The sequence below is a fragment of the Toxorhynchites rutilus genome, chromosome 1 (genome assembly GCF_029784135.1).
Source record: "Toxorhynchites rutilus septentrionalis strain SRP chromosome 1, ASM2978413v1, whole genome shotgun sequence".
Lineage (NCBI taxonomy): Eukaryota > Metazoa > Arthropoda > Insecta > Diptera > Culicidae > Toxorhynchites > Toxorhynchites rutilus.
In genome coordinates this window covers 90,199,581-90,222,633 of record NC_073744.1, presented here as the reverse complement: position 1 = coordinate 90,222,633, position 23,053 = coordinate 90,199,581, and the positions used below count along the sequence as shown (strand labels likewise).

The 23,053-nt window shown below is 38.8% G+C and overlaps 1 protein-coding gene across 1 annotated transcript in view; it reads left to right on the top strand.

Moving 5' to 3' along the window:
* Positions 1–22,244, top strand: part of LOC129763582 (uncharacterized) — a 42,081-nt gene extending 19,837 nt beyond the window's left edge. Inside the window, exons 4-6 of the mRNA XM_055762802.1 lie at positions 1,298–1,752; positions 1,820–2,917; positions 16,175–22,244. Coding sequence (XP_055618777.1) covers positions 1,298–1,752; positions 1,820–2,917; positions 16,175–16,838 — 2,217 coding nt within the window. The 3' untranslated portion in view covers positions 16,839–22,244. The remainder of the gene's footprint in view (positions 1–1,297; positions 1,753–1,819; positions 2,918–16,174) is intronic.
* Positions 22,245–23,053: the final 809 nt, after the last annotated feature.

The following is a 23,053-nucleotide window of genomic DNA, read 5'->3' as shown; positions in this document are numbered from 1 at the left end:
CGATAGATTGGAATTACAGAAGAACTTGGACTGTTAGTAGAATTTTTGAATTTGCGTTGTAACGTTTATTTTGTTCTCTACCCTCTAAACCCTTTTCGGATCATTATGCCACCGATACATTACTTGCTGGCGATTTGATTTTTGCATCATTCTGTTATTAATAAATGTTGATTTTATTATATTAAAAATTCAATTTGTGTAGTTTTCATTTACGCATTCAAACAACACTGCAGTATGATGTCGAACAGTATCCTACGGGCAAGATATTCTATACAATCATCCGATTGACTGTTTCGTTTAGGTTTTTCATTCAAGAAGTAACATCACCAATACACATCCACTCGGCATAAATGTGACTGAGTGACACAATATACGGTTGATTCAACACAAAGCAGACATGTCTATTTATGCGTTGACCACGTTGGCGACTAACCACATTTCTCTGTGTTAACATTTTCACCCCAATGCAATATCAAAACATCTTCTCCGACGTTTTGTTTTCAACTTGACTCGCAATATGTTTTTTTCCTTTATTGTTTACAATTTTCATTCTCAGCAATTTGTCCGGTCACTTCTAATGTCAATAGAGTTTTTGTTGAGTTTTTAGAACATGCTTTTTCTGCGGCTGATGAGTTCTTGTTCGCCTGGCATGGACAACTTTTCTGCTCCAACGCACTTTGCTGCTCTAGAACATTTCTAGATGCTTGAAATTTGTTTGTGCTATATGTTCACGTTTACTTTGTTCAGGTTCTATTATTCTATTTACAGCACAAGCACAGCAGCAGCATGCAACGCTTCGCTTAACCCGTGTGTTCCTTTTGATTCATAAGTTGAATAGTTATTATTTACTGCATAGCCAATTAGTTGGAGAGCAATTCTGCATGTAGATAGGTCTAGCTACTGTGTGAGATCTGCCATGCATGATTCATACAAGACTTTTGCTATGCATAAAATATAAATGATCGTCATGGCTTAGGATAATGAGAGCGACTGTTATCTAGTTGATAAAAACATTTCGTTGTTTGCTCTGTTATTCAGAGGAACAATTTGCTTATAATTGAAGTCGAGTTTGTAGTTCATATTTTGTGGATGGAATCGGATAGCACATGTATTGAAGGCTGATAAAAATGGCAGAGTGCGATCAGGCACTCGATCTACTCTAATTTCAAAATGACTGCAAGAAAAATGAAGAGAACTTTCAGCTCAAAATCATTCAAAGAACATATATTTTAATCCATTACTTTAGTTGTTGAACGTACATCCTATCTTCCTGCTAATTAATACTCTGTCCTTCCAGGTCGGAAGTGCAGAATTCATGGCACCGGAGGTGGTAGATCTGTTTGTAGGCGAATCGAACTATTACGACAAACGCTGTGATCTGTGGTCGCTCGGAGTGATCGCCTATATCCTGCTGTGTGGCTATCCTCCATTCTCCGGAAATTGCGAACAGGATTGTGGCTGGAATCGGGGCGAAAATTGTCGTACCTGTCAAGAGCTGTTGTTTGAATCGATCCAAGAGGGACGATTCAGTTTCCCAGAGAATGATTGGGTCGACGTGAGTGAAGAGGCTAAAGACTTAATTCGTGGACTGCTGGTTAAGGAAGCACCCAAACGCCTAAGTGCGGCGGCGGTGCTAAATCATCCATGGATTAAAATCACCGACGAGGGTGATTGTATTGATGGTGTTAATTCCGATGCGATTAAGGATAAGCAACGCAGACGAGTGTTGAAGACGCCGGGAATAATTCGCCGGTAAGTATCATTTATGTGTGTTATCCTGGTCTGTTGTGTGATTTCATTTGTTTTGTCATTTTTTCAGCAATCAATCGGCACGAGAACTCTCGCACTTTGCCGAATCCGCAATGGCTGTAAAGCGCGTAATTTTACAGCATTTTTCAATGCGCTATGATTACATGACCAAGGAAAGGCCCAACATCTACCAACCTTCTGTGCAGCAGGATGAAGATGTGGTAGCTTCATCGAAAAATGCAAACTATGAGATAGCATCTCCTATGGCAGGTTCCGAGGAGCATAACTCTGTCAAGTCAGAGCCGGAGAAGAAATCGGTGGAAGTGGTTCGAACTGAACCACAAGTCTGTCCACCATTTTCTGCCAGGCCTAGCATCATCAAAATGCAGACAAAAGAACGGTTTGATGCGGATCTTGGACGTGGTTTCGTTACACCTTCTCCCTCCACGTCACCGTCTTCGGTGTCGTCATCATCGACAGATGACCAGAGCTGTGATGCAGATGCTGTGTATATAAGCATCAAAAAGTCATCATCGGCGTGTACGTTAACACCGCACGCGTCGTCGGAAGTGATTAGTTCGTCTACAGTTAACAGCGCCAACAGTGTTGTCGTTGTGAAACATCCTTCTTCTTCTCCTTCTACCTTGACGGAAGTCACAAATAATGGCCATGACAAGGAGAACACTTCCACCATATCAGTACAACAAAAACCGTCACAGAAACAGTTGGATGTAATCAAGGAGAAGAGTACTCCTGCATCTATCATTGTCAATTCGGCTATTATTCCACCTGAGCAAAATTGGCGATATCGTGGCCACGTCGATGCGCACAAATTCAAGCATCCTTCTTCGATCTTAGGATCAAGCTACAATAATTCTGCCAAAGCACGTCATCACCAGCAGTACCACCATCGCAACAATTACCACCACAATTTCTACCAGAACAACAATAATCAGTATCGCAATGGCAGTGGTGGTGGTGGAAAATCGTCCGTTTATCGTCAACCGAACAGCAATAACGAAACGGGTTTCATCGAGATTCGTTCACAGCATCCGAATCAGCAATCATGGCGAAGCCGAAGAAACAATTACTACAATGACGATGATGAATATTTTCCGGACGTTTCATCCAATCGTCACTATAATGGTTACAGCATGAAGCATGCTCCGTAAGTGTTTTTTCAATTTTTTATGTTCATTCAAAAACAACCCATATTTAGACGAATTTGTTGTATCAAATGACTCAATGACTACTAAAGCTTGACTCAGCTAGGATCCGGAATGACTTTTCGTTTCATAGAAATCAGAAAATTGTTTGGAAAATCTGTATCTTTCGAAGGTAAAAAAAAATCTTGTTGATCCGTTTTGTTTTGAAAAAGTCGAGAGAAGAAATTTAATTTGCCGGTCAGGCAGTAAGATCGCGAAAATGGCTAAAACGATAGTACATGAAGTTGATACTAGAAAGTTGTACAATCCCAGGCCTGAAATTCTATAAAGTACCACTGCCATAGGAGATGTCACCAGCAAATTTAAGTTCCTTTTCGCTGATAAATTTGCCAGGAAGTTCTCGTATGGCAAGGAATTTGTATCTGTGGACAGAAAACCAATGTTCTAGTCACAAACAAGACAACAAACAAAACCTAATCTGCATGGCGTATGAGGTGAGATGACAATTGTCACATCACCATCACGCACTTCTTCTAACTGTATTCCGACACTTGTATCGGATGCCGTGTGATGCCGATTCATTTTATAGTGAGTGACAAAATGAACTGCATATGACGAGGTTTTCATTCTACTGGTTGTCAAATCAGTCGAAAGATTAAAGATGCCGCATGGAGGTTCGTATTACGAAATGGGGGAATAGGCATGACAATATGGGTTTGCAGACGAAATGAACACACTTTTAAAATAAAATTTATGAATGAAAATTATTTTTCCCAAATCAAATTAGTACTCTATGTAGATGAGAATCACTTTTGGTTGCAAGTAGTGAGAAAATATCATACAGAAATTGTTTCTAAAGATAATTTTCTATTATAATGGTAAGTTTTGGTGTGAATATCTGGAAATTCATAGAAAAATGTTTAAATTAGGGTCAGAACAGTAGGTAAATAACGACAAAAAAAAATTGTCATTCAAATTTTAGTGATTGAAAACTGCCTTAGGGCCGACTAATCTGATTTCTTTGTTTTTAAGAGGCTTTAAACTTTGCAGTTCATTCGCCTCTATCTGATACAGAAGAGTTGGCCTCATATAAACTAATGTCGTATCCAGATGTCGACACCATTCCACATACAGACACATACAGCGTCACCGTCCCGTCAACTCTTGGACTTATTTTGCCGACGTTTCCGGTGATTGTGTATGTGAATGCTACCATTTTAAAAGTTCGTCAGTAAACGTGAACATCAAGCTTTATTAACCCTTTCAATACGGCAGTGTGCTCCGCCGGACTGCTACCGCTGAACGGAGCACTGCGCCGAAAAGTATGCACATTGCGCTGGTGTGATCGATGTGCAGTATCACTCTCATGTCGTCTAAAGAACCGGCCTTCACGCTTACGTTCCAACTTATATTTTTGTTTGTCGTTTTCCCCAACTCAAAAGAAGTTGTCAGGTCTCACCCGTTCTAGTTTGGTAGGAAGCGTGTGTTGTCGTCAGCCTTTGAGGAAGTTGGAAAACAGCTGAGGGATCTGTCCCTTTTTTTTTCCAAAATATATATTTTTATCAAGGCTCATATGGCGTTAGCCTCACGGGGCCGGGAGTTCAATACTTTGACAATTTTTCTTATTATCTATGTTAGTAATATGTAACCGATTACTCGCGGTTGGCTCGAGGTTAGTATTACAAGTGTTTTCGTAATTCGGATGTTGCTGTCTCCAATGCTCTGTACGTGTGCCCGACTCGGGATACTTCCTATTGGGATGCAGCTGACCCTTGATCAGCAACGCCCCCCTAGTCTGTACCTCATATCTAGCGTGGTGCGTCTTTCTCGACTCGAGGAATCCAGGATAGAATGGTCACTGACCGGCGCAATCATCAGTTCATGTAGAGTTGTCATGAGCGGTACAACCTTTGGCTCTTGTTGAATCATCAGTGGACTGCACAACCTTTGGCCCGTGTATCTGTAAAGAGTGTGTGTATGTATTGCCGCGACTAAGTAAAAGTTTATCGATCGGATAGGAGGGATATAAAACGGGGACACAACGAAGGAAACATCATTAAACGTTGACATCGGCGTTCCTGAGGAACAGGTATAGATGAAGCAGAAGATCAGGATCACGGCTACCTAAGATATCCCGGACGGGGATCTCCGATTGTCTGCCTTGTGCTCTCAGTGCTCTAGAGAGCTGAGAGCGAGCAGCATGGAACCGGATACACGACCAGACAACATGCTCATGTCGTGGTAGCCATCGCCACAATCACAAAGATTGTTTGCTGCGAGCCCAATGCGATAGAGATGCGCGTTTAGGTTGTAGTGATTGGACATAAGCCGAGATATCACGCGAATGAAATCACGACCTACATTCAATCCCTTGAACCATGCACTCGTCGAGACCTTAAGGATAATCGTATGTAACCAACGACCGAACTCATCTCCACTCAACATGCGCTGCCAACTTACGAGCGTGTACTGACGAGGAATGTGGAAAAATTCATTATAAGCAATTTGCCTTTCAAAAAGTGTGCCTTCTAAAGCGCCCACCTTAGCTAGCGAGTCCGCTTTCTCATTCCCCGGAATCGAGCAATGAGAGGGAACCCATGCTAAGGTAATCTTGAATAATTTTTCGACCAAAACACTCAATAGTTGTCTTATTCTTGTTAGGAAATAAGATGAGCGTTTATCAACTTTCATTGAGCGGATTGCCTCTATTGAGCTGAGACTGTCTGAAAAAATAAAATAGTGGTCGATGGGCAATGTTTCAATGATCCCCAGTGCGTAGTATATCGCACCCAGTTCAGCGACATACACGGAACAAGGATCTTTGAGTTTGAAAGAGGCACTGGAATTTTCATTGAAGATGCCGAAGCCAGTGGACCCGTTTATGTATGAACCGTCAGTAAAGAACATTTTATCAAATCTAACTTTCCCATATTCTGCCGAAAATATCGGCGGAATATAATCGGAGCGTAGATGATCTGGGATTCCATGGATTTTTTGTCGCATGGACAGATAAAAAATGACAGAGGAATTGCAAAAGTATGGGAAGAAAACTTGGTTGGAGATGCCTGGTGAAGGGTGCACGTCGTGGGTAAGGTACTCATGGTATAAAGACATAAAACTTGACTGAGGAATCAGTTGGAGTAGATTTTCGAAGTTATCAATCACCAATGGATTCATGATCTTGCAACGGATGAGAAATCTGTAGGATAATTCTGTGAACCGAAGAGTAAGCGGGGGTACTCCTGCCAAAACTTCGAGACTCACCCCATGGCTATACGCAGGCAACGATATTGTATTCTCTCCAGCTCTCCAGATCTGTCCCTTGTTGCGTGCGTATAACACTTTTAGGAAATAAACCCGTAATGTAATGATTCGGAGGACTTCGTAGTCACATTGGTTACACGTTCGCTTAACAAGCGATCGGTCGTGAGTTCAATACTCAGAGCCTTCAATAGACTATCTTTGTGTTGTTTTAGAATAACTACGTCCACGCAACAATATAACTGATCTGCTCTGAAGAAACATCGGGCTGTTGTGCTATAAATAACACAACAATGATCATAACATCATATATATATATATATAACCGTCTCCGCTGTCCGGTGACCTAACTGAACAATGGACAACAAATGACCACAAATGCTCCCTGTGTAATGTACAATTTATAGATACGAGAAAACTTGTAACATGTACACTTGGGTTCCAATGAATGTATGAGAAAAATCAACCCTAAAATTCAAAAAGTTACCCCATGCAAAATGTTCACCACCTCGAAAAAAGCACCTTATGCAAAATTTCAGTTCAATCGTACTTAACCCTTTCGCTACGAGCGTCGTCTATAGGCGATTTTCGCGCGATGAGCTGTATGTACGAGCGTCGTCTTTGAACGACATCAGGGTGAAACTGCACATCGATCACACCAGCGCGATATGCATACTTTTCGGTGCAATGCTCCGTTCAGCGGTAGCACTCCGACGGAGCACACTGCCTTAGAGAAAAAGTGAAGGGATAGTGGCGCAAATTGTAAAATTTGAGGTTTATGAAAATCGAAAAATCACTCGGGGTTTTCAAAAAAAAAACTTTTGATGCCAATTTTTTTTCAAAAATCGACACTTTCGGACTACGAGTCAAAATGTATGGTTTAAGGTGCCAATAATATTATTATTAGGGGTGCCGGTGAGTTTTTTCGTTTTTTTTCTCAAAAAGTAATGCTTTATTCTGCAAAAATGGTTACAAATTATTATTCAAAGTATTGCCCATCGCTAGTCACAACTTTTTCCTATCTTTCTGGCAATTCCGGATCCCTTTGCAGAAATAATCACACTTTTGACTTCATCAAAATTGGAGAAGTGCTGGTCAACCAGGCCGTGTTGCATCGATCGAAAAAGGTAGTAATTGGACGGAGCAACGTCTGGAGAATACGGCGGGTGGGATAGGACCTCCTATTTCAGCATTTCCAAGTATGTTTTGACCGGTTTCGCGACATGCGGCCGAGCACTGTCGTGCTGTAAAATAACTTTATCATGTCTTTGCTCGTATCGTAGCCGTTTTTCCTCCAGTACACGGGTCAATCGCATCAATTGTCGGAAGAGGTCCCCCGTAATGGTTTCATTCGGTTTTAGCAGCTCACCACACCCAGCTGGTCCAACCAAAGAGACAGCATAACCTTTTGGCTGTGAATAATCTGCGCGGCCGTCGATGTTGTTGCATGGCCGTGGTATCCAGACGTGGCCCGACGTTCAGGATTGCCGTAATGGACCCACTTTTCATCGCCAGTAATGATTAGATGCAAAAAAAACTTTCTTTCATGCCGTTGGAGCAGTCATTCGCACGTGAAACACGATGTTCGACGTCTCGTGGCTTCAATTCATACGGCACCCAATGTCCTATCTTTCGGATCATTCTCATTGCTTTTAAACGATCGGATATGGTTTGCTGAGCTACTTCAAGTGTATCTGCAAGTACTTGTTGCGTTTGTGACGGATCTTGATCGAGTATAGCCTCCAATTCTTCTTTAACTGTTTGAATACGGGGGAGCGCGATAGCGCTCTTCTTGTTCTATGTTATGATTTTTTACTTAGCATCTCTTAACGTAGGATTTCGTCTTTCGGGACATTTTTTAAAGAGGACTTCACGCGCTTTGTGCACAAGCCATAATTTTGAGTGAAATTGTTTAAATATTATTTTTCATTATTTAAAAAAAATAATTTATGTATAGAGTTTATGTTAGTAAATTTCATAAATCTCACTTTTTATGTGTTTTTTTCCTATTAATACAACTTTTGTGATCTAATCAGTTATCTAAGCTCTTTAGTATTTTTTTAAATATACCCAAACTCATCCGCATTTTTGGCATATGCTAACAAAATTTGCTCCGCACTCAAACGGTTAAACTTTTGACGGTCCGGAACGTTCTTCGTCTTCCAAGTCAAAATTACCACTTTTAAACCGTGCAAACCACGTCTGACACGTTCGCTCAGTAGGAGCATGGTCACCATAAACTTCCACCAAAATGCGATGACTCTCCGCAGCTTTTTTCTCCATATTGAAGTAATGAAGTAACACTCCCCGCAAAAACACTCTCGTTGGTACGAAATTCGACATATTGGAAGTGGCAAAAAACTATGTTGTTTACGCTTCAACTTTTTGACATATACTGAAAAAGACGCGCAATGACAGTAGTTTTCCAAGGAATGTCTGGAAATTCGATTCAGTGTACATCTGTAACGTTAGTAAATGAAGTACGATTGATCTAATATTTTGCATTGGGTATATTATCGGGCAAATCAACATTTTGCAGCAAGTTCCGAATGAAAAATCGAGATAACTATTTCTATTGGCACCCAAAACGATACATTTTGCCTCGTAGTCCGAAAAAAACTCAGAGTGTCGATTTTTGATAAAAAAAAATTCGAGATGACAGTAGATCTTGGGTGATTTTTCAATTTCAAAAAACTCAAACTTTGACCGCTTCGTGCCAGTCTCTTTAAGTCCAATTGAGCTGAAATGTTGCATTAGGTGTTTTTTCGAGGTGGTGAACATTTTTTATAGGGTAACATTTTAAAATTCGAGATGACCATTTTCATTGGCACCCTAATGTACACGCTTAAAGTCCGGCTCTGTTACAGCTAAAATGCTAATGAGCCTAAATAATAAACAAATTGGATAAAAAAAAGTAATGATGCATCATATAGGGGAAATGGGGGGAATTTGGACCACCTTAGCAAATCGCCTAATATTTCCAAACCAATATGTGATCTAAATAAAAAATGTCACATTGTACACTGAGCTACACTTGTTTCCTCTCAATCAATAATGTTGAATCATTCTACTAAGCTTCAAATTACCAAATATATCATAAAATAAAAGAGATGATTTTTGGGCATCAAATTTTAATGCGGGGTGATTTGGACCGTCTGTGGAGTGATTTGGTCCAGCGAGTGTTTCATCGGAAAGCACATACTTATGGTTATGTAAAGTATTTTGGGATAATGTTACAAACAGTTACAAACAGTGTTTTGGAATCGATACCAGGTGTCTTGGGCAGATTCCATACTAGAGAAATTTTTTTTTATTTTTTTTAATTTAATTTATTTTCAACTGGCTCAGCAACGTTAAGCATCAATGAGCCGTGTTTATGTATAGGGAAAAGCCTCTGTGAGTAGAACTATGCAAATGTTCTTTCTCATAAAGGCATAAAAACCCTATGATTTTTTCAAGAAAAAGAACAATATAAATAATTATACAACAATTCATTATGAAATATTATTTAAGACTTCTTCTTGAGGATTTTTTATAGAGAAAACCACCTCCTTGAAGATTGCGAGCAATTGCGTGCATCTGAGTATTTTTGAGTTCTGAGGAAAATAGTTGAAGAAAAATGAAAACGTTAATAACCATATATTATTGATAAATAATAAAAATATTCATAACAAAAAACAAAAAAGTTGGAGAAGTAAACGATAATCAAAAATAAAAGAAAAATACACACATACTCATACTTGAAAGTGTATGGATTTGAGGAAGTAATAAATCAACATAATTGCATCGAGATTACGAGTAGCCAGAACGTCACGGATCGAAACATTGAGTTTCATTCCCTTTTTGCGAAAATTTTCTATTAAAGATAACCTTTTATTTTGAAATTCAGAGCAATACCATACAATGTGGTCAATATCGTGGTAACCTGTACCACAAATACATAGGTTACTATCACTGATGTTAATTCGAAAAAGATGTGTATTCGAGGAATAATGATTAGACATGAGTCTGCACACTACTCGAATGAAATCGCGAGAATAATTATATCCTTTGAACCATGGTTTGAGGGAAACTTTGGGAATGATAGAATACAGCCACCGACCTTTATCACTACCATTCCAACTTGTCTGCCAACATTGAAGTGCACGTTCACGAGGAAAATGGAGATATTCATCAAAAATAATTGGCCTATGAAATAACAGTCCTTCCGTAGCGCCCTTCTTAGCAAGAAGATCAGCTTTTTCATTTCCTGGTATCGAACAATGAGAGGGAATCCATACAAAAGTGATATTAAATTATCTACTTATCAAAACACTTAAAAGATGTTGGATTCCAGACAAGAAATACGAAGAATATCTAGACCTTACCGAATGAAGTGCCTCTAAAGAGCTGAGACTATCAGAAAAAATGTAAAAATGTTCAGGGGACAAGGTCTGAATATGTTGTAATGCAGTGTATATTGCAGCCAATTCCGCAACAAACACCGAACAGGGTAAACTAAGCTTACGGAATATGGAGAAGTTAATATTAAATACCCCAAAACCTGTGGAACCATTAAGACTAGATCCATCAGTAAAAAAAATTTTGGTTGAGTCAATATGTTTATATCTTGACAAGAAAATTGCAGGCATGACTATTTGGCGGAGATCACTGGAAATACCACTCACATAAACTTTCATTGACAAGTCAAAATTAATAGAAGGATTGAACAAAATTGAAGGAATGGTCTGGAAACCAAGTAAAGCAGATGGGCTTTCCAGGGTCAGAAATTCAAGATATAGCGACATTCGCTTAGATTGAGTGCCTAAGGTTAGCATTTTTTCAAAGTTTGTTATCACTATCAGATTGAGTGTTTCACAACGTATCAAAAAACGAAATGATAACTCGAAAAAGCGCACAGAAAGAGGAAGGATACCAGCTAAAATTTCTAGGCTCATTGTATGTGTTGACTGCATACATCCTAGAGCAATACGCAAACAGCGATATTGGATCCTTTCCAGTTGCATAATATGAGTACGGGCAGCGGACCTGAAGCAAAAACTTCCATACTCCATAACAGATAGAACGGTTGTTTTATACAACCTAATCAAATCGACGGGATGTGCCCCCCACCAAGTCCCTGTTATGGATCGGAGAAAATTTATTCGTTTCTGACATTTTTGTTTCAAGTAACCTATGTGTTTACCTCATGTGCCTCTAGAATCAAACACAACTCCTAAATACTTGAATGACGGCGAGTGGCTAATTGTTCTATCCAAAAGTTTAAGTTGCAATTGTGCGGGACGGTGTTTTCTTGAAAACACAACCATTTCTGACTTTTCAGAAGAAAACTCAATACCCAATTTACAAGCCCACTCAACCAAATTATCAAGAGAAATCTGCAAGGGATTATACAGATGAATACTGTCTTTGCCTGTTACCGACACTACACAATCATCTGCATATTGTCTCAAAGTACAGTTTCCTGATAAACAAACATCGATGTCATTTACATAAAAGTTGTAAAGGATTGGACTAAGACATGAGCCTTGAGGAAGGCCCATGTAGCTAATCCGTAAAACTGACGAAGAACCATGGGAAAAACTCATATGTTTTTCACGCATTAGATTAAACAAAAAACTATTTAATTTTGGAGAAAACCCATTTAGATGAAGTTTTTCAAAAAGAACCTCAATGGAAACTGAATCAAACGCACCCTTGATATCTTGGAACACTGATGCCATTTGTTGCTTACTACACAAGGCTATGTCAACCTCTGATGAAAGCAGAGCAAGACAATCATTAGTTCCTTTACCTCTACGAAACCCGAACTGCGAAGGTGAGAGGAGGTTGTTGGATTCTATCCAGCTGTCTAAGCGACATAGAATCATTTTCTCTAATAATTTTCGAATGCAAGAGAGCATTGCAATTGGTCTATAAGAATTATAATCAGACGCGGGTTTACCAGGTTTCAGAATAGCTATAACTTTAATCTGTCGCCACTCATGCGGAACAACGTTCTGCTCAAGAAAAACATTGAACAATTTTAACAAACGTTTCTTCGCATTATCAGGTAGATTTTTCAATAAGTTGAATTTGATCCTATCTGACCCCGGCGCCGAATTGTTACATGACAGAAGTGCAAACGAAAATTCAGCCATACTGAACGGAGGCGCAATATCATCAGATGTCTCCAAGAAGGGAGGTGGAGCAGGTGCTGAGTCTGGACATCTTGGCATCTTCTTGGCAAAGTCAAAGATCCACCTTTCAGAATATTCAACTTGTTCATTTGAATGAGTTGAATTTCTCATTTGTCTGGCAACTCTCCAAAGAGTGCTCAAGGAAGACTCTCGGGAAAGCCCATTCACAAAATTACGCCAATAGCCTCTCTTTTTGGCTTTTATGAAGCTTTTGAATTTACGCTCCAGATAAATGTAATTGTCGTTAACGTTCGCAGGAGCCTGATTTACGCCAATTCTTGAAAGCATTCGATTTTTCTTTATAGAGATTTGTACAATCTTGATCCCACCACAGATTAGGAGAACGTCTGCGAAACGAAATTCGAAACGTTTCGTTTGGGCCTCAATAGCACTGTCATGAATTAAACCAGCTAGAAAATTATATTCTTCTAACGGGGGTAACTCATTAACTAATGCCACTGATTCTGAAATAATTGAAGAATATCTCTTCCAATCAATGTTTCTAGATAAATCATGCTGAACATTTATAGTTTCAGACGATTTAGAATAATTTGAAATAGAAACGGTGATCGGCAAATGATCACTTCCATGTGGATCTTGGATAACCTTCCAATGACAATCTAATGATAAAGAGGAAGAACAAAGGGATAAATCTAAGCGACTTGCGCGGCCTGATGAAGGAGCAATTCTTGTTATATCACCTGTATTTAAAACTGTCATGTTGAATTCATCGCAAAGATCATAAATAGAATTAGCTCTTCGATCATCAAAAGATTCACCCCAGCCAATGCCATGTGAGTTGAAATCTCCCAAAATAAGATGAGGTTGTGGAAGAAGCTCAATTATATTCACAAGGTTTCGATAATTAAGCATTGTACTTGGTGGAATATAAATAGAAGCAATGCACAAATCTCTACCCTTGATGCGTGCCTGACACGCAAGAATTTCAATTCCTGTGACTAAAGGCAGGGGAATCCTGTAAAATGGATAACATTTTCTAATACCTATGAGAACTCCTTCATAGGAATCATCACGGTCTAAACGAATAATATTGAAATCATGGATGTTTAATATATTGTCCGAACGAAGCCATGTTTCAGATAGAGCAAACACATCGCAATTCAAAAAATGGAGCATTTGCTTGAAAGAGTCATGTTTTGGAAGAAGACTTCTACAATTCCACTGTAGAATAGAAGAATTCTCTGACTCATCCAATAAATTAGGCATCGAAATTAATGAAGGAGAGGAGGGGCCACTTTGCAACCATTTGTTTAGCTAACTGACTGATAGTAGGAAGCCAAGCAGAAATGAGACATTTCAATGAATCTGAAATTCCGAAAATATCAAAGATCCATCTAACAATTGAAGAAAAGCAAATACCTCCTGAAAATGATTGGGGTTCAGGAACCGATCGAGAAGCAAATCTGGGATGACTTGACAATTCAGGGAAATGAACGTCATAGTTAGAGGATCCCCAAGTTACTGTTACTGTTGGGTTACTGTTGGAAGGAGCAGAAAAATGAGAAGAAGCTTCTGGTTGATTAGAGGATAATCCTCTTTTTTTAGCAGGCTTGGAGGAGGAAGTATTTTTTCTCTTCCTGGTTCTTCCCGCGATTATTGGATCGAAAGTAGTATCCGATTCATCATCCTCTGATAAAGCAGAGAAACGATTTTCTGAAATCTCGGATACCTGAGCTGCCTTGAGTATATCAGCAAAGGATCGCTTAGAACGATCTTTAAGTGACTGTTTAAGTTTAATTGAACGGGATTTGTATTTTGGACAGTCTTTAACTGTGTGAGGAACACCTCCACAAAGAATGCATTTATCAGCATCCTTGTTGCAAATACTTTCATCATGATCGACTCCACACTTAGAACATTTAATTTTATTGCAACAGAAGGTTTTAGTGTGACCTAACTGTTTGCAATTAGTGCATGACATTATTTTGGGAGAAAATAATCGAACTGGAAGACGAAGCTTATCAAAGAGCACATAATTTGGAAGAGCTGTGCCCTCGAAGGTGATTCTAAAAGAACCAGATGGGAAATATTTCTTATCGTTGCCATCAATTATAAATGAATTCAGCGATCGAACTTCTAAAATTTTCACATGAGGAAGTTTTACATCATGAAAAATACCCTCTGCTTTTTCGAAATCTGCTAGTTGGAGAGATTTTTCCGAAACCACACCATCGATTTCAACAATGTGTGCCGGAATATACACTCGATATTCAGCAGTGAACAAAGAATTATTTACAACTGCGTTAGCGTCTTTACAATCCGAGAGCACAACACGAAGTTTGTCTTTATTAACTTTTGTAATCTCCAAGACACTTGAGTAATTAGATTTCAAGTCTTTACAAATTTGGGTCACTCTTAACGGTTTCCCTTTGGGACGGAAGAATACCACCCAACGATTTTTCGATGAACCCGAAACGTTCTGGTATTGTCGTATTCGAGGAAGATTCTTGGGAGGAATATTCTCAATGATTGGATGTTAAGGAGAATTAATTAGATTTTGAACCGAACTGAGTGAAACAGAATCAATTGTTGGCTGTGTCGAATTTAACTGTGATTGTTTTTTATTTTTCTTCGAAGGACGAACTTCAGAAAAACAATTACTAGGAGAAGCTACGATGCTCATATCAACATCGGAGGGTTCGTTCCCCTCGATAGAATTGTGTAATAAAAATGAGAGCAGAGAGAGCATAAAATGCCTAACACTCACAGAAAATAAAACTATTATTTTTGTATATATAAAAAAAATAAAATGAAATTAATTAATTAATTAAGTAACACAAAACAAAAACTTAGCTGTTTTATATTTTCCAGAGGCAGGGAATCTTCAGAAATCCTGCACCGAGGTTCAATACAGCGGGAAGCTTCACACACACCGAAAAACACTTGAAAATTCAAAATTCGTATATCTTCTTCGGGGAATTCCACTCGCTAAACAAATGGCTCCAATAACTTCACAACTTCTTCGAGAAATAGTCTTCAAAACACTGAAATGACCTACAAGAAAAAAAAATCACGAGGAAAATCTGCAATATTCGTTTTGATGAAAATTATACGTCACCTTTATTCCACGGCTTGCTGATGTATAACCAGAGAAATTGTATTGAGACCATTTCGAATTCTGCATGAGTCTTTTCACTGTTCGAGCATTTTCAAACACTTTCGATGCATGGTAAAAACACCGTTTTTGATGACCTGTGTTGCTCTTTCAAACTCCTTCCTCCTTCTTCCGACGTTGTCTGTCCATCCTTTTTTTTGTAATTCCGCGACATCTGGAATCGATTAGACCAAAGAAAAGCTTCAAACCTGTAGGACCAATTCACCCCACAGAAACGTGTCCATGTCACCCCACACAACATGCAAAAATTAAAATGCAGTTAATTTCGATTATTGTTATCAAACTTACAGTTTCGCTGCATCAAATTGTTCCTCTTCTGTAGGCAAATAGAACTTTACTGCAAAATACACGAAAAGTTTGTTTAATAAGCGGAAAAAAACCTTAAAACCACGATCGAAAATTCACATTTTGTGACAATCAAAGTGCTTGCTTTGTTCATGCTACTTGTAGAATTTTACCAGTTTTCACGTTAGGTACATATGGTTCAACAATGGAATGAGATGACAGAAAAAATCCAAGTTGAGCCGTATTTTTTTAGATAAAGGGGTGATCCAAATCACCCCGTGTTACAGTTGAATCTATTAGAAATTTAACGACAACAACCCATGTTATTTAATGTTCATAACGTACATTGAACGAATTTCTCTATTTAATTAATATGTTTTATACTTGTGCAATTTTAGGGTACAATCTGCCATTCCGGATTCACCGAACAACATCCATGGTATACCACACACCAATAACAATCCTAATCACCATCAGTACAATCGTGTAGGAGCAAATAACAATCGGGTTAGCGTTGGTAGCAATTATCGTCAGCCGCAGCAGCATCGTAAGAATGAGATGATTGCTTCAATTGAGAAAAAGTACGGCGATTGCACCAAAGGTGGCAGTGGAGGAGTAGGAGGAGGGTTGAACCCATCACAAAATATAAATACTTTGAACTGTGATCCAATAACAAATAATACTACTAATAAGTATAAGCATTATCATACAAATTCAAACACAATTGTTACCGCTCTGAAGCGAGAGACACAGAATGGCTATCAATCGATGATGGGGGCAATTGGCCAGCTGAGAATTGGCGATATTTATGACGACTACGGCGACAACATCAACGCTCTGATGATTGGTCTTTCACCGCCGAATGAGTCGTTGTTGATGCAGCGACGTCTCTCGCTTAAATCACGCAGCATTTGCAGTCCACCAATGGCGGTGGATACCATACAACAAAAGCAACAATATTATCGTGAATATCAACCACCACAACAACAAAAGTATCATCATCAGCAACAATATCATCATTGCCAAAAGCAAAATAGGGTAATCACAACAGAAAGTGGTTGAGTGTGAACCTATTACTGAGAATTATTGTCTAATCACACTAATCTTTTTCTTACATTTCTCAGCAAAAACAGCCGATTTTTTTATAGTTCTTCGTTTCATTTTTTTCTGCAACTTTTCTATTGACGTGGTGATTCTTTCCATTATTTTTATTTACTTTTTTGAAATTGTAAATTTGTCATTTGCATCATTTTTGTATCTTTAATCACGAAAATAGTAAGTACAACACCTAAATGATCTACAAAAAAATTGTTTGGAGCTAGCACTTTTCCGAATGTATGTTTCAACCGTTAGTTAAGTGGAGAAAATAGCAAAACGACATTTATTCAGATATGATTGCAAAATAGTTTGAACACTATTAGTTTAGTTGACAAATGTCACACTGAAGATAAAAAAAAGAAATTGTCCTTACCAACTGTAGAAAGGAAACTGAACTTGACAACTTTGTTTCCTTCGTTTCCACTTTACTAATGAGGTTTTCATTATTCGCCAAGAAGTGCAGAGTTTATACATTTGGTTCAGCAAGCATACATACTTAGTGAGGAGAGAGACGTTAGAAGACAGGGAAAGAATCAAATTCTTTTAAAGAAAAATGCAACCTTTGGAATATAATATGTAAACGCCAATATATGAAGCAAAATTGAATGAAAACTAAAATATTTACATACACACACAACATCTAGGCGATAAGCTAAAGATAGACAAAATAAATGGTAACAAATTACTGAAATCGTTAGGTGCGAACGCACGTTGTATTTCAAAATCATTCTATGCTTTTGTTTAAGATTTTGTTCCAACTCTCAATGCAACATCCAAATCGAATAGTGCAGGATATTTAGCGATAACTACGCAAAATGCAGTTGAACATCTCTGTTCGTGGTGACATAAAGATGATCTCCAGGTTTGGAAATTTTAGTAAATTTCGGCAGCCGTCAACAGCAGCAAGAATTGAAAAACGAAAGAGAAAATAAGTGTTTCACATGTTTTGACTTTCTTTTGATGGTAATCTGCCATATCTCTTCCAAGATTTAGACCCGATCAAATAGCTTCCTATAGGAATTCAGAATAAGTTTATTAGGTATTTATTAAAATTAGTGAATGACAGACATTCTCCGCGCGATGTGATTAATTTAGATTTTTCAATTATGGCCAAATAAAATGATGCGGTCACTAATTTAAACAATTTGAACACTGTTCATCATAGAATGGCCATATGAAGCTCCTATTTTCCACGTTTGAATATTCGGAAACATACCTGGAGGCACCCAAATGAAGAAACCTGCTCCCAGGTCGATCACGTACTGATTGACGATCGGCACTTCTCGGATGTTACTGATGTTAGGTCTTTCCGGACCAAACATTGGCTCTGACAATTATCTCGTCGTTTGTAGGATCCGCGCACGATTGTCGAACGTGCTGAAATCCCGCACAGAGAGGACGACGCGGTTCAATGTACAGCGATTGATAACGACAGACGAGAAGAACCGTGCCAGGAGCCGCATGCTCACTGCTGCTACGCGGCAGAACAGGGAGAGATACAGGGAGGCAAGAGCTGCCGAAAATAGAATTCACTGTCGGAAGAAGCGCGAGTACGAGGAGCATGTGCTTGCCAGCGCAGAAGACAACTTTGCTAGAAACGACGTGCGGAGCTTCTATAGAACAGTAGACAGAGTCAGAACCAGAAATTTCCCTGCGCCGGTGATGTGTAATGACAAGGACGGCAACCTGCTTACTGAGAAACCGATGATTGCATCCAGGTGGAAGGAGCACTTTCAGGCGCTATTGAACGGTGAGGAGCAAGATGAGCAAAATACGAACAGGATGAGGATTATGAATGACGAACAGGCTGTGGAGCCACCAACACAGGAGGAGGTTAAAAAGGCGATTAGTGAGCTGAAAAACGGCAAGGCCGCTGAGAAGGATGGTATTCCGGCGGAACTTCTAAAAGCGGGAAGCGAGCGGCTGTACGATGCGATACAACTTTCATATTGAGGATCTGGGCGGATGAACAAATACCGAACGACTGGTTGGAAGGCCTCGTATGCCCAATCTACAATTCAATATTTATCAATTCAATATTTATCAATTCAATATTTATTCAATACTTATTAGTCAATTCATCAACAGGCTGTAAGGAAAGGGCAATCGGCATTACGTTGCTCAACTCCGCATACAAAGTGCCCTCCCGTACCCTGTTCTTCAGGTTGAGACCGCTAATGGAATCCTTCGTCGGCGAATACCAGGCTGGTTTTCGACAGGAGCTTCTACGACAGATCAAATGTTCACCCTGCGACATATCCTTGACAAGTTCCGGGTGCAGACTCACCATCTGTTTGTAGATTTTAAAGCGGCATACGACTCAGTGAAAAGAAACGAACACGGTTTTCCGACGAAACTTATTAAGCTGAGTCGTATGACACTGGAAGGATCGAAGTCATGCATGCGGATAACTGGCCTCGTTCGTAACATTAGATGTACTGAAGCAGGGGGATGCGCTCTCCAACTTACTGTTCAGCACAGCCCTTGAAGGAGCAGTGCGAAGAGCAAACATGCAATGAAACGATACGATCATCACGAAATCGCACATACTCCTTGGGTTTGCGGACGACATTGATATCGACCGCAAGGCCGTGGAGGAGGCCTTCAGGCCTTTTAAGAGGGAAACGGCGAGGTTGGGACTGGTACTGGAGAGGAGATTGATGGGGAACGATTTGAAGTGGTTGATGAATTCGTTTATCTTACTACACTTATGACTTGTGACAACGATATGAGCCGTGAAGTGAAACGACGAGTTGCAGCTGCGAACAGGGCCTTCTACGGACTACGTAACCAGCTAAGGTACCGTAGTTTGTAAACTTACACAAAACTAGCGCTGTATAGGATACTGATCCTACCGGTGGCCCTTTACGGACATGAATCATGGACCCTGAAGGAAACTGACCGACGAGTGCTCGGAGTTTTTGAGCGTAAAGTTCTGCGATCGATACTTGGCGGTAAATTGGAAGATGGAGTGTGGTGCAGGCGCATGAATCACGAGTTGTACCAGGTATACAAACATGCTGATATAGTGAAGGTTATACAGCATGGCAGGCTGCAAGGGGCTAGACATGTAGCCAGAATGGCTGACGAGAGAGCCGCCAAAACTATCTTCAGATGTGCGCGGTGGAAGAGAATTCACGATCTGCTGGTGTACGAGATGACTGGAGAACGGCTGCCCAAGACAGACATCACTAATTCGTTAGGCCCTAGACCGGTAAACGGTCCGTCATCCAGCAAACCAAACCAAACCATCATCATAGAATGGGCGTGACTGGGCCTGCTGGAATATAATAACATTATCAAACGACCAATTCGAAGACCCAACGTAATCTAGTCATCCAATTTAAAGTGACAAACATTCTAAATTCCAACTATGTAAGCTTTTTTCATTTAGTGAAATTTTATTATATTTGTTTTTTTTTTTTACAATTTATGTGTCTAAAAATGTGCGATTTTCGAGCTATAGAATTGTTGCGTTCGTATTAGCAAAATGTGATGGTACCCACGTTCGATAAATGTATGCAGAGAAGTGAAACGAAATGTTACTTAAATTTTTGATTACGATCACACACATAATGTGCTGCCCCTTCACTATCAGGTCTACAATTTAAAGTGTCCAATATTTTGATGGGACAGATTTTCTAGCAATAATTTTCTATTCGTCTAAGTCGTTTTCCTATTCTCGATTGTGAATTTGAATGACGAATATGAAACGTATTTTTTATTTCTCCCCTCAGTCAATTTATGATTTTCACTGTGTAATATTAAGTGATTCGCCGGCGTATAATATAAAACATATCGACATATGTTGTTTCATTAAGATTATATGCATTTTTTTGTGAAACCCTCAACAAATCTGCTGAATGATCTGAAAATTTTTGGTATTTTTTTGATTTTTAATTAACACTTGCACACAGTGCGAGTTAGCCTCCGAGTCGGCCTAGTCAGCTACTAAATGGTTGGGAACGAATGCGGATCGGTTGGAAGAATAACTGAGTAACTTTTTTGTACAGTTCGGGCGCCTAATTGCATCGTTATATGATGCTTTCTTCGATCTGACCATAAAAAATCGTGTAAACTGTGTAAACAGTTCTTGGGCCGACTCGGATAGAAACTTGCTCTGTGTAAGTACTGTGTTAGTTTCAGTGAACAATCAGAACCAACCAATATTCGAAAGTCACACGCTGTTACAAGTGTTTATTGATCACAAGCCTTTGAAACTTCAACGCAGTGACCCCAAGTTTTCTTCTCGTTTTTCATTTTTCAAATGTTGATTTTATATTTGCGAAAAAGGGAAATATGGAAGCAATATTTATTGTTATATTTTTTGTCTTTATGCTTGGGAAATTTTATCTTTTCAAATCGAGCATTTCGCTTGAACAACATGTAAGAAAAAAATGAAAAAAAAAAACAAAGAAACAGATAAGACTGGATTCAAAAATTCCTTTTTCATCCTTCCCACAACCGGACACGATACATAAAGAAGAACAAAATCAACCACCAACAAGTGTGATTAAAAATTTTTATCCGAAATTTCCCCGTTTAAATTTTTTCATCAAAACAAAAACATTAAAGCATAATTGAGAGGAACTGTGTTACGTAGCCAGTTCAAACTTTCAAATTCGAACCAGTTGGCTCGAAAACAACGAACCGTGTTTATAATCTCAGATTCCTCTGTGACGGGGAATGTTGCGCTCCAAATTTGATGTACAATAATGTGAAACATGTGAACACAGATTATTGCAGTAAATAAAAAAAAAACGCAAATTTGAGATAATGAGTTGATAGTTTCCAAGTTATATTTTTTATACAAAAAAAATAAAAATCAGAAAAAAACTACTAAAATAAAAGAAAAAAAGAGAAAAAGGTGATTATTTAATATAAAAGCTCCCGAGAGTATATAAAAATAACACTAAAAGAGAACTAAAATATCTATTATCTACATCAATAAGAAAGTCCAAATTGATCTACAATACAGAAAAAAGGAGAAAAATCGAGCTAAACATATTACAAAGAAAACATACATTTTGCATTGTTGCCATATATTTTTTATTCCTGCGTTAAGATTATTCGAGAGAAAGAGACAAAGTAAGTGGCATTTGCGGCTCCATAAGAACGGCGTGTATGAAGGCATGTCATTTCCAGGCAAATTCTAATCCGTTGTTTGATAAAATGGTCGAATTTTTATGCGTCAAAATCTTGATTGACGATGATCGAAACTAGCTTTTGCCAACAATACTACTTGTATTCTGTTTCCTACAAGACAAACAATTGGATCCAGAGAAAAAAGCTGAAAAAAAGATGAACAACATTTGTTGGGAAGCAACATAAGGTGTTTTGAAATGAAATTTGTATATTTTTTGCAAATCACCCAAGCCGGTATTGTTTTTGTTTGGTCCGAACATTCTTCTGGAATATCACAATCTCTTGAATAGTGTAGTCACAACTTAAACATCTTTCTATCGTTAGTTCATGTCGTACAATTAGAATACGAGTCCTGCAATCTCCTCGTCTGGTTGAGTTTCTCAATGTGCTTCGATCGTCTTGTAGCTCTTTTCAAAATAGTAAGTCCAATATAAATCTGTTTTTTTTCCATAATCGTTACTGATTCCTCCAGAGGTTCGTCAGAATTCTTGAACAGTTACTAGAATTACTATAAGGATTTCAGACTCGCCTTCCACACCATTTCACAAGTTGCTCGGTTTCGGTTTAACCATCAGGTCAGCAAATCCTACTGTGTAAGCAGTTTCTAACAAATTTTTCATCGAAATGCTCCTAATGGAAGCTTGGAATAATAATGTTGCATATATAGTGTACAACATCATTCTCGACTAGTATTCTAGCCAAATTGTTTGATGCAGAATGCAGAATGGGGGTGATTCATCCCGATTCTACATTTCGATCGTCTCGAAATTTTTCGATCGGATAGATAAAATTCCATTCTGTATTCCGTTCGAGATAATTTCACATTTCGTTCGATTTGCTTCTCTTAAAACAACGAAATAATGGTTTCGAACGAATAGGGCTGATTATCACCCCGATTCCGCATTCCGTCGGATTTCCATTTCGTTCGAATTATACATCCCTATTCTGCATTCCGCAGAATAGAGGTGTATAACTTTCTCACCCCTATTCTGTATTTCGATCGATTCGAAATATTTCGAACGACTTGATTAAAT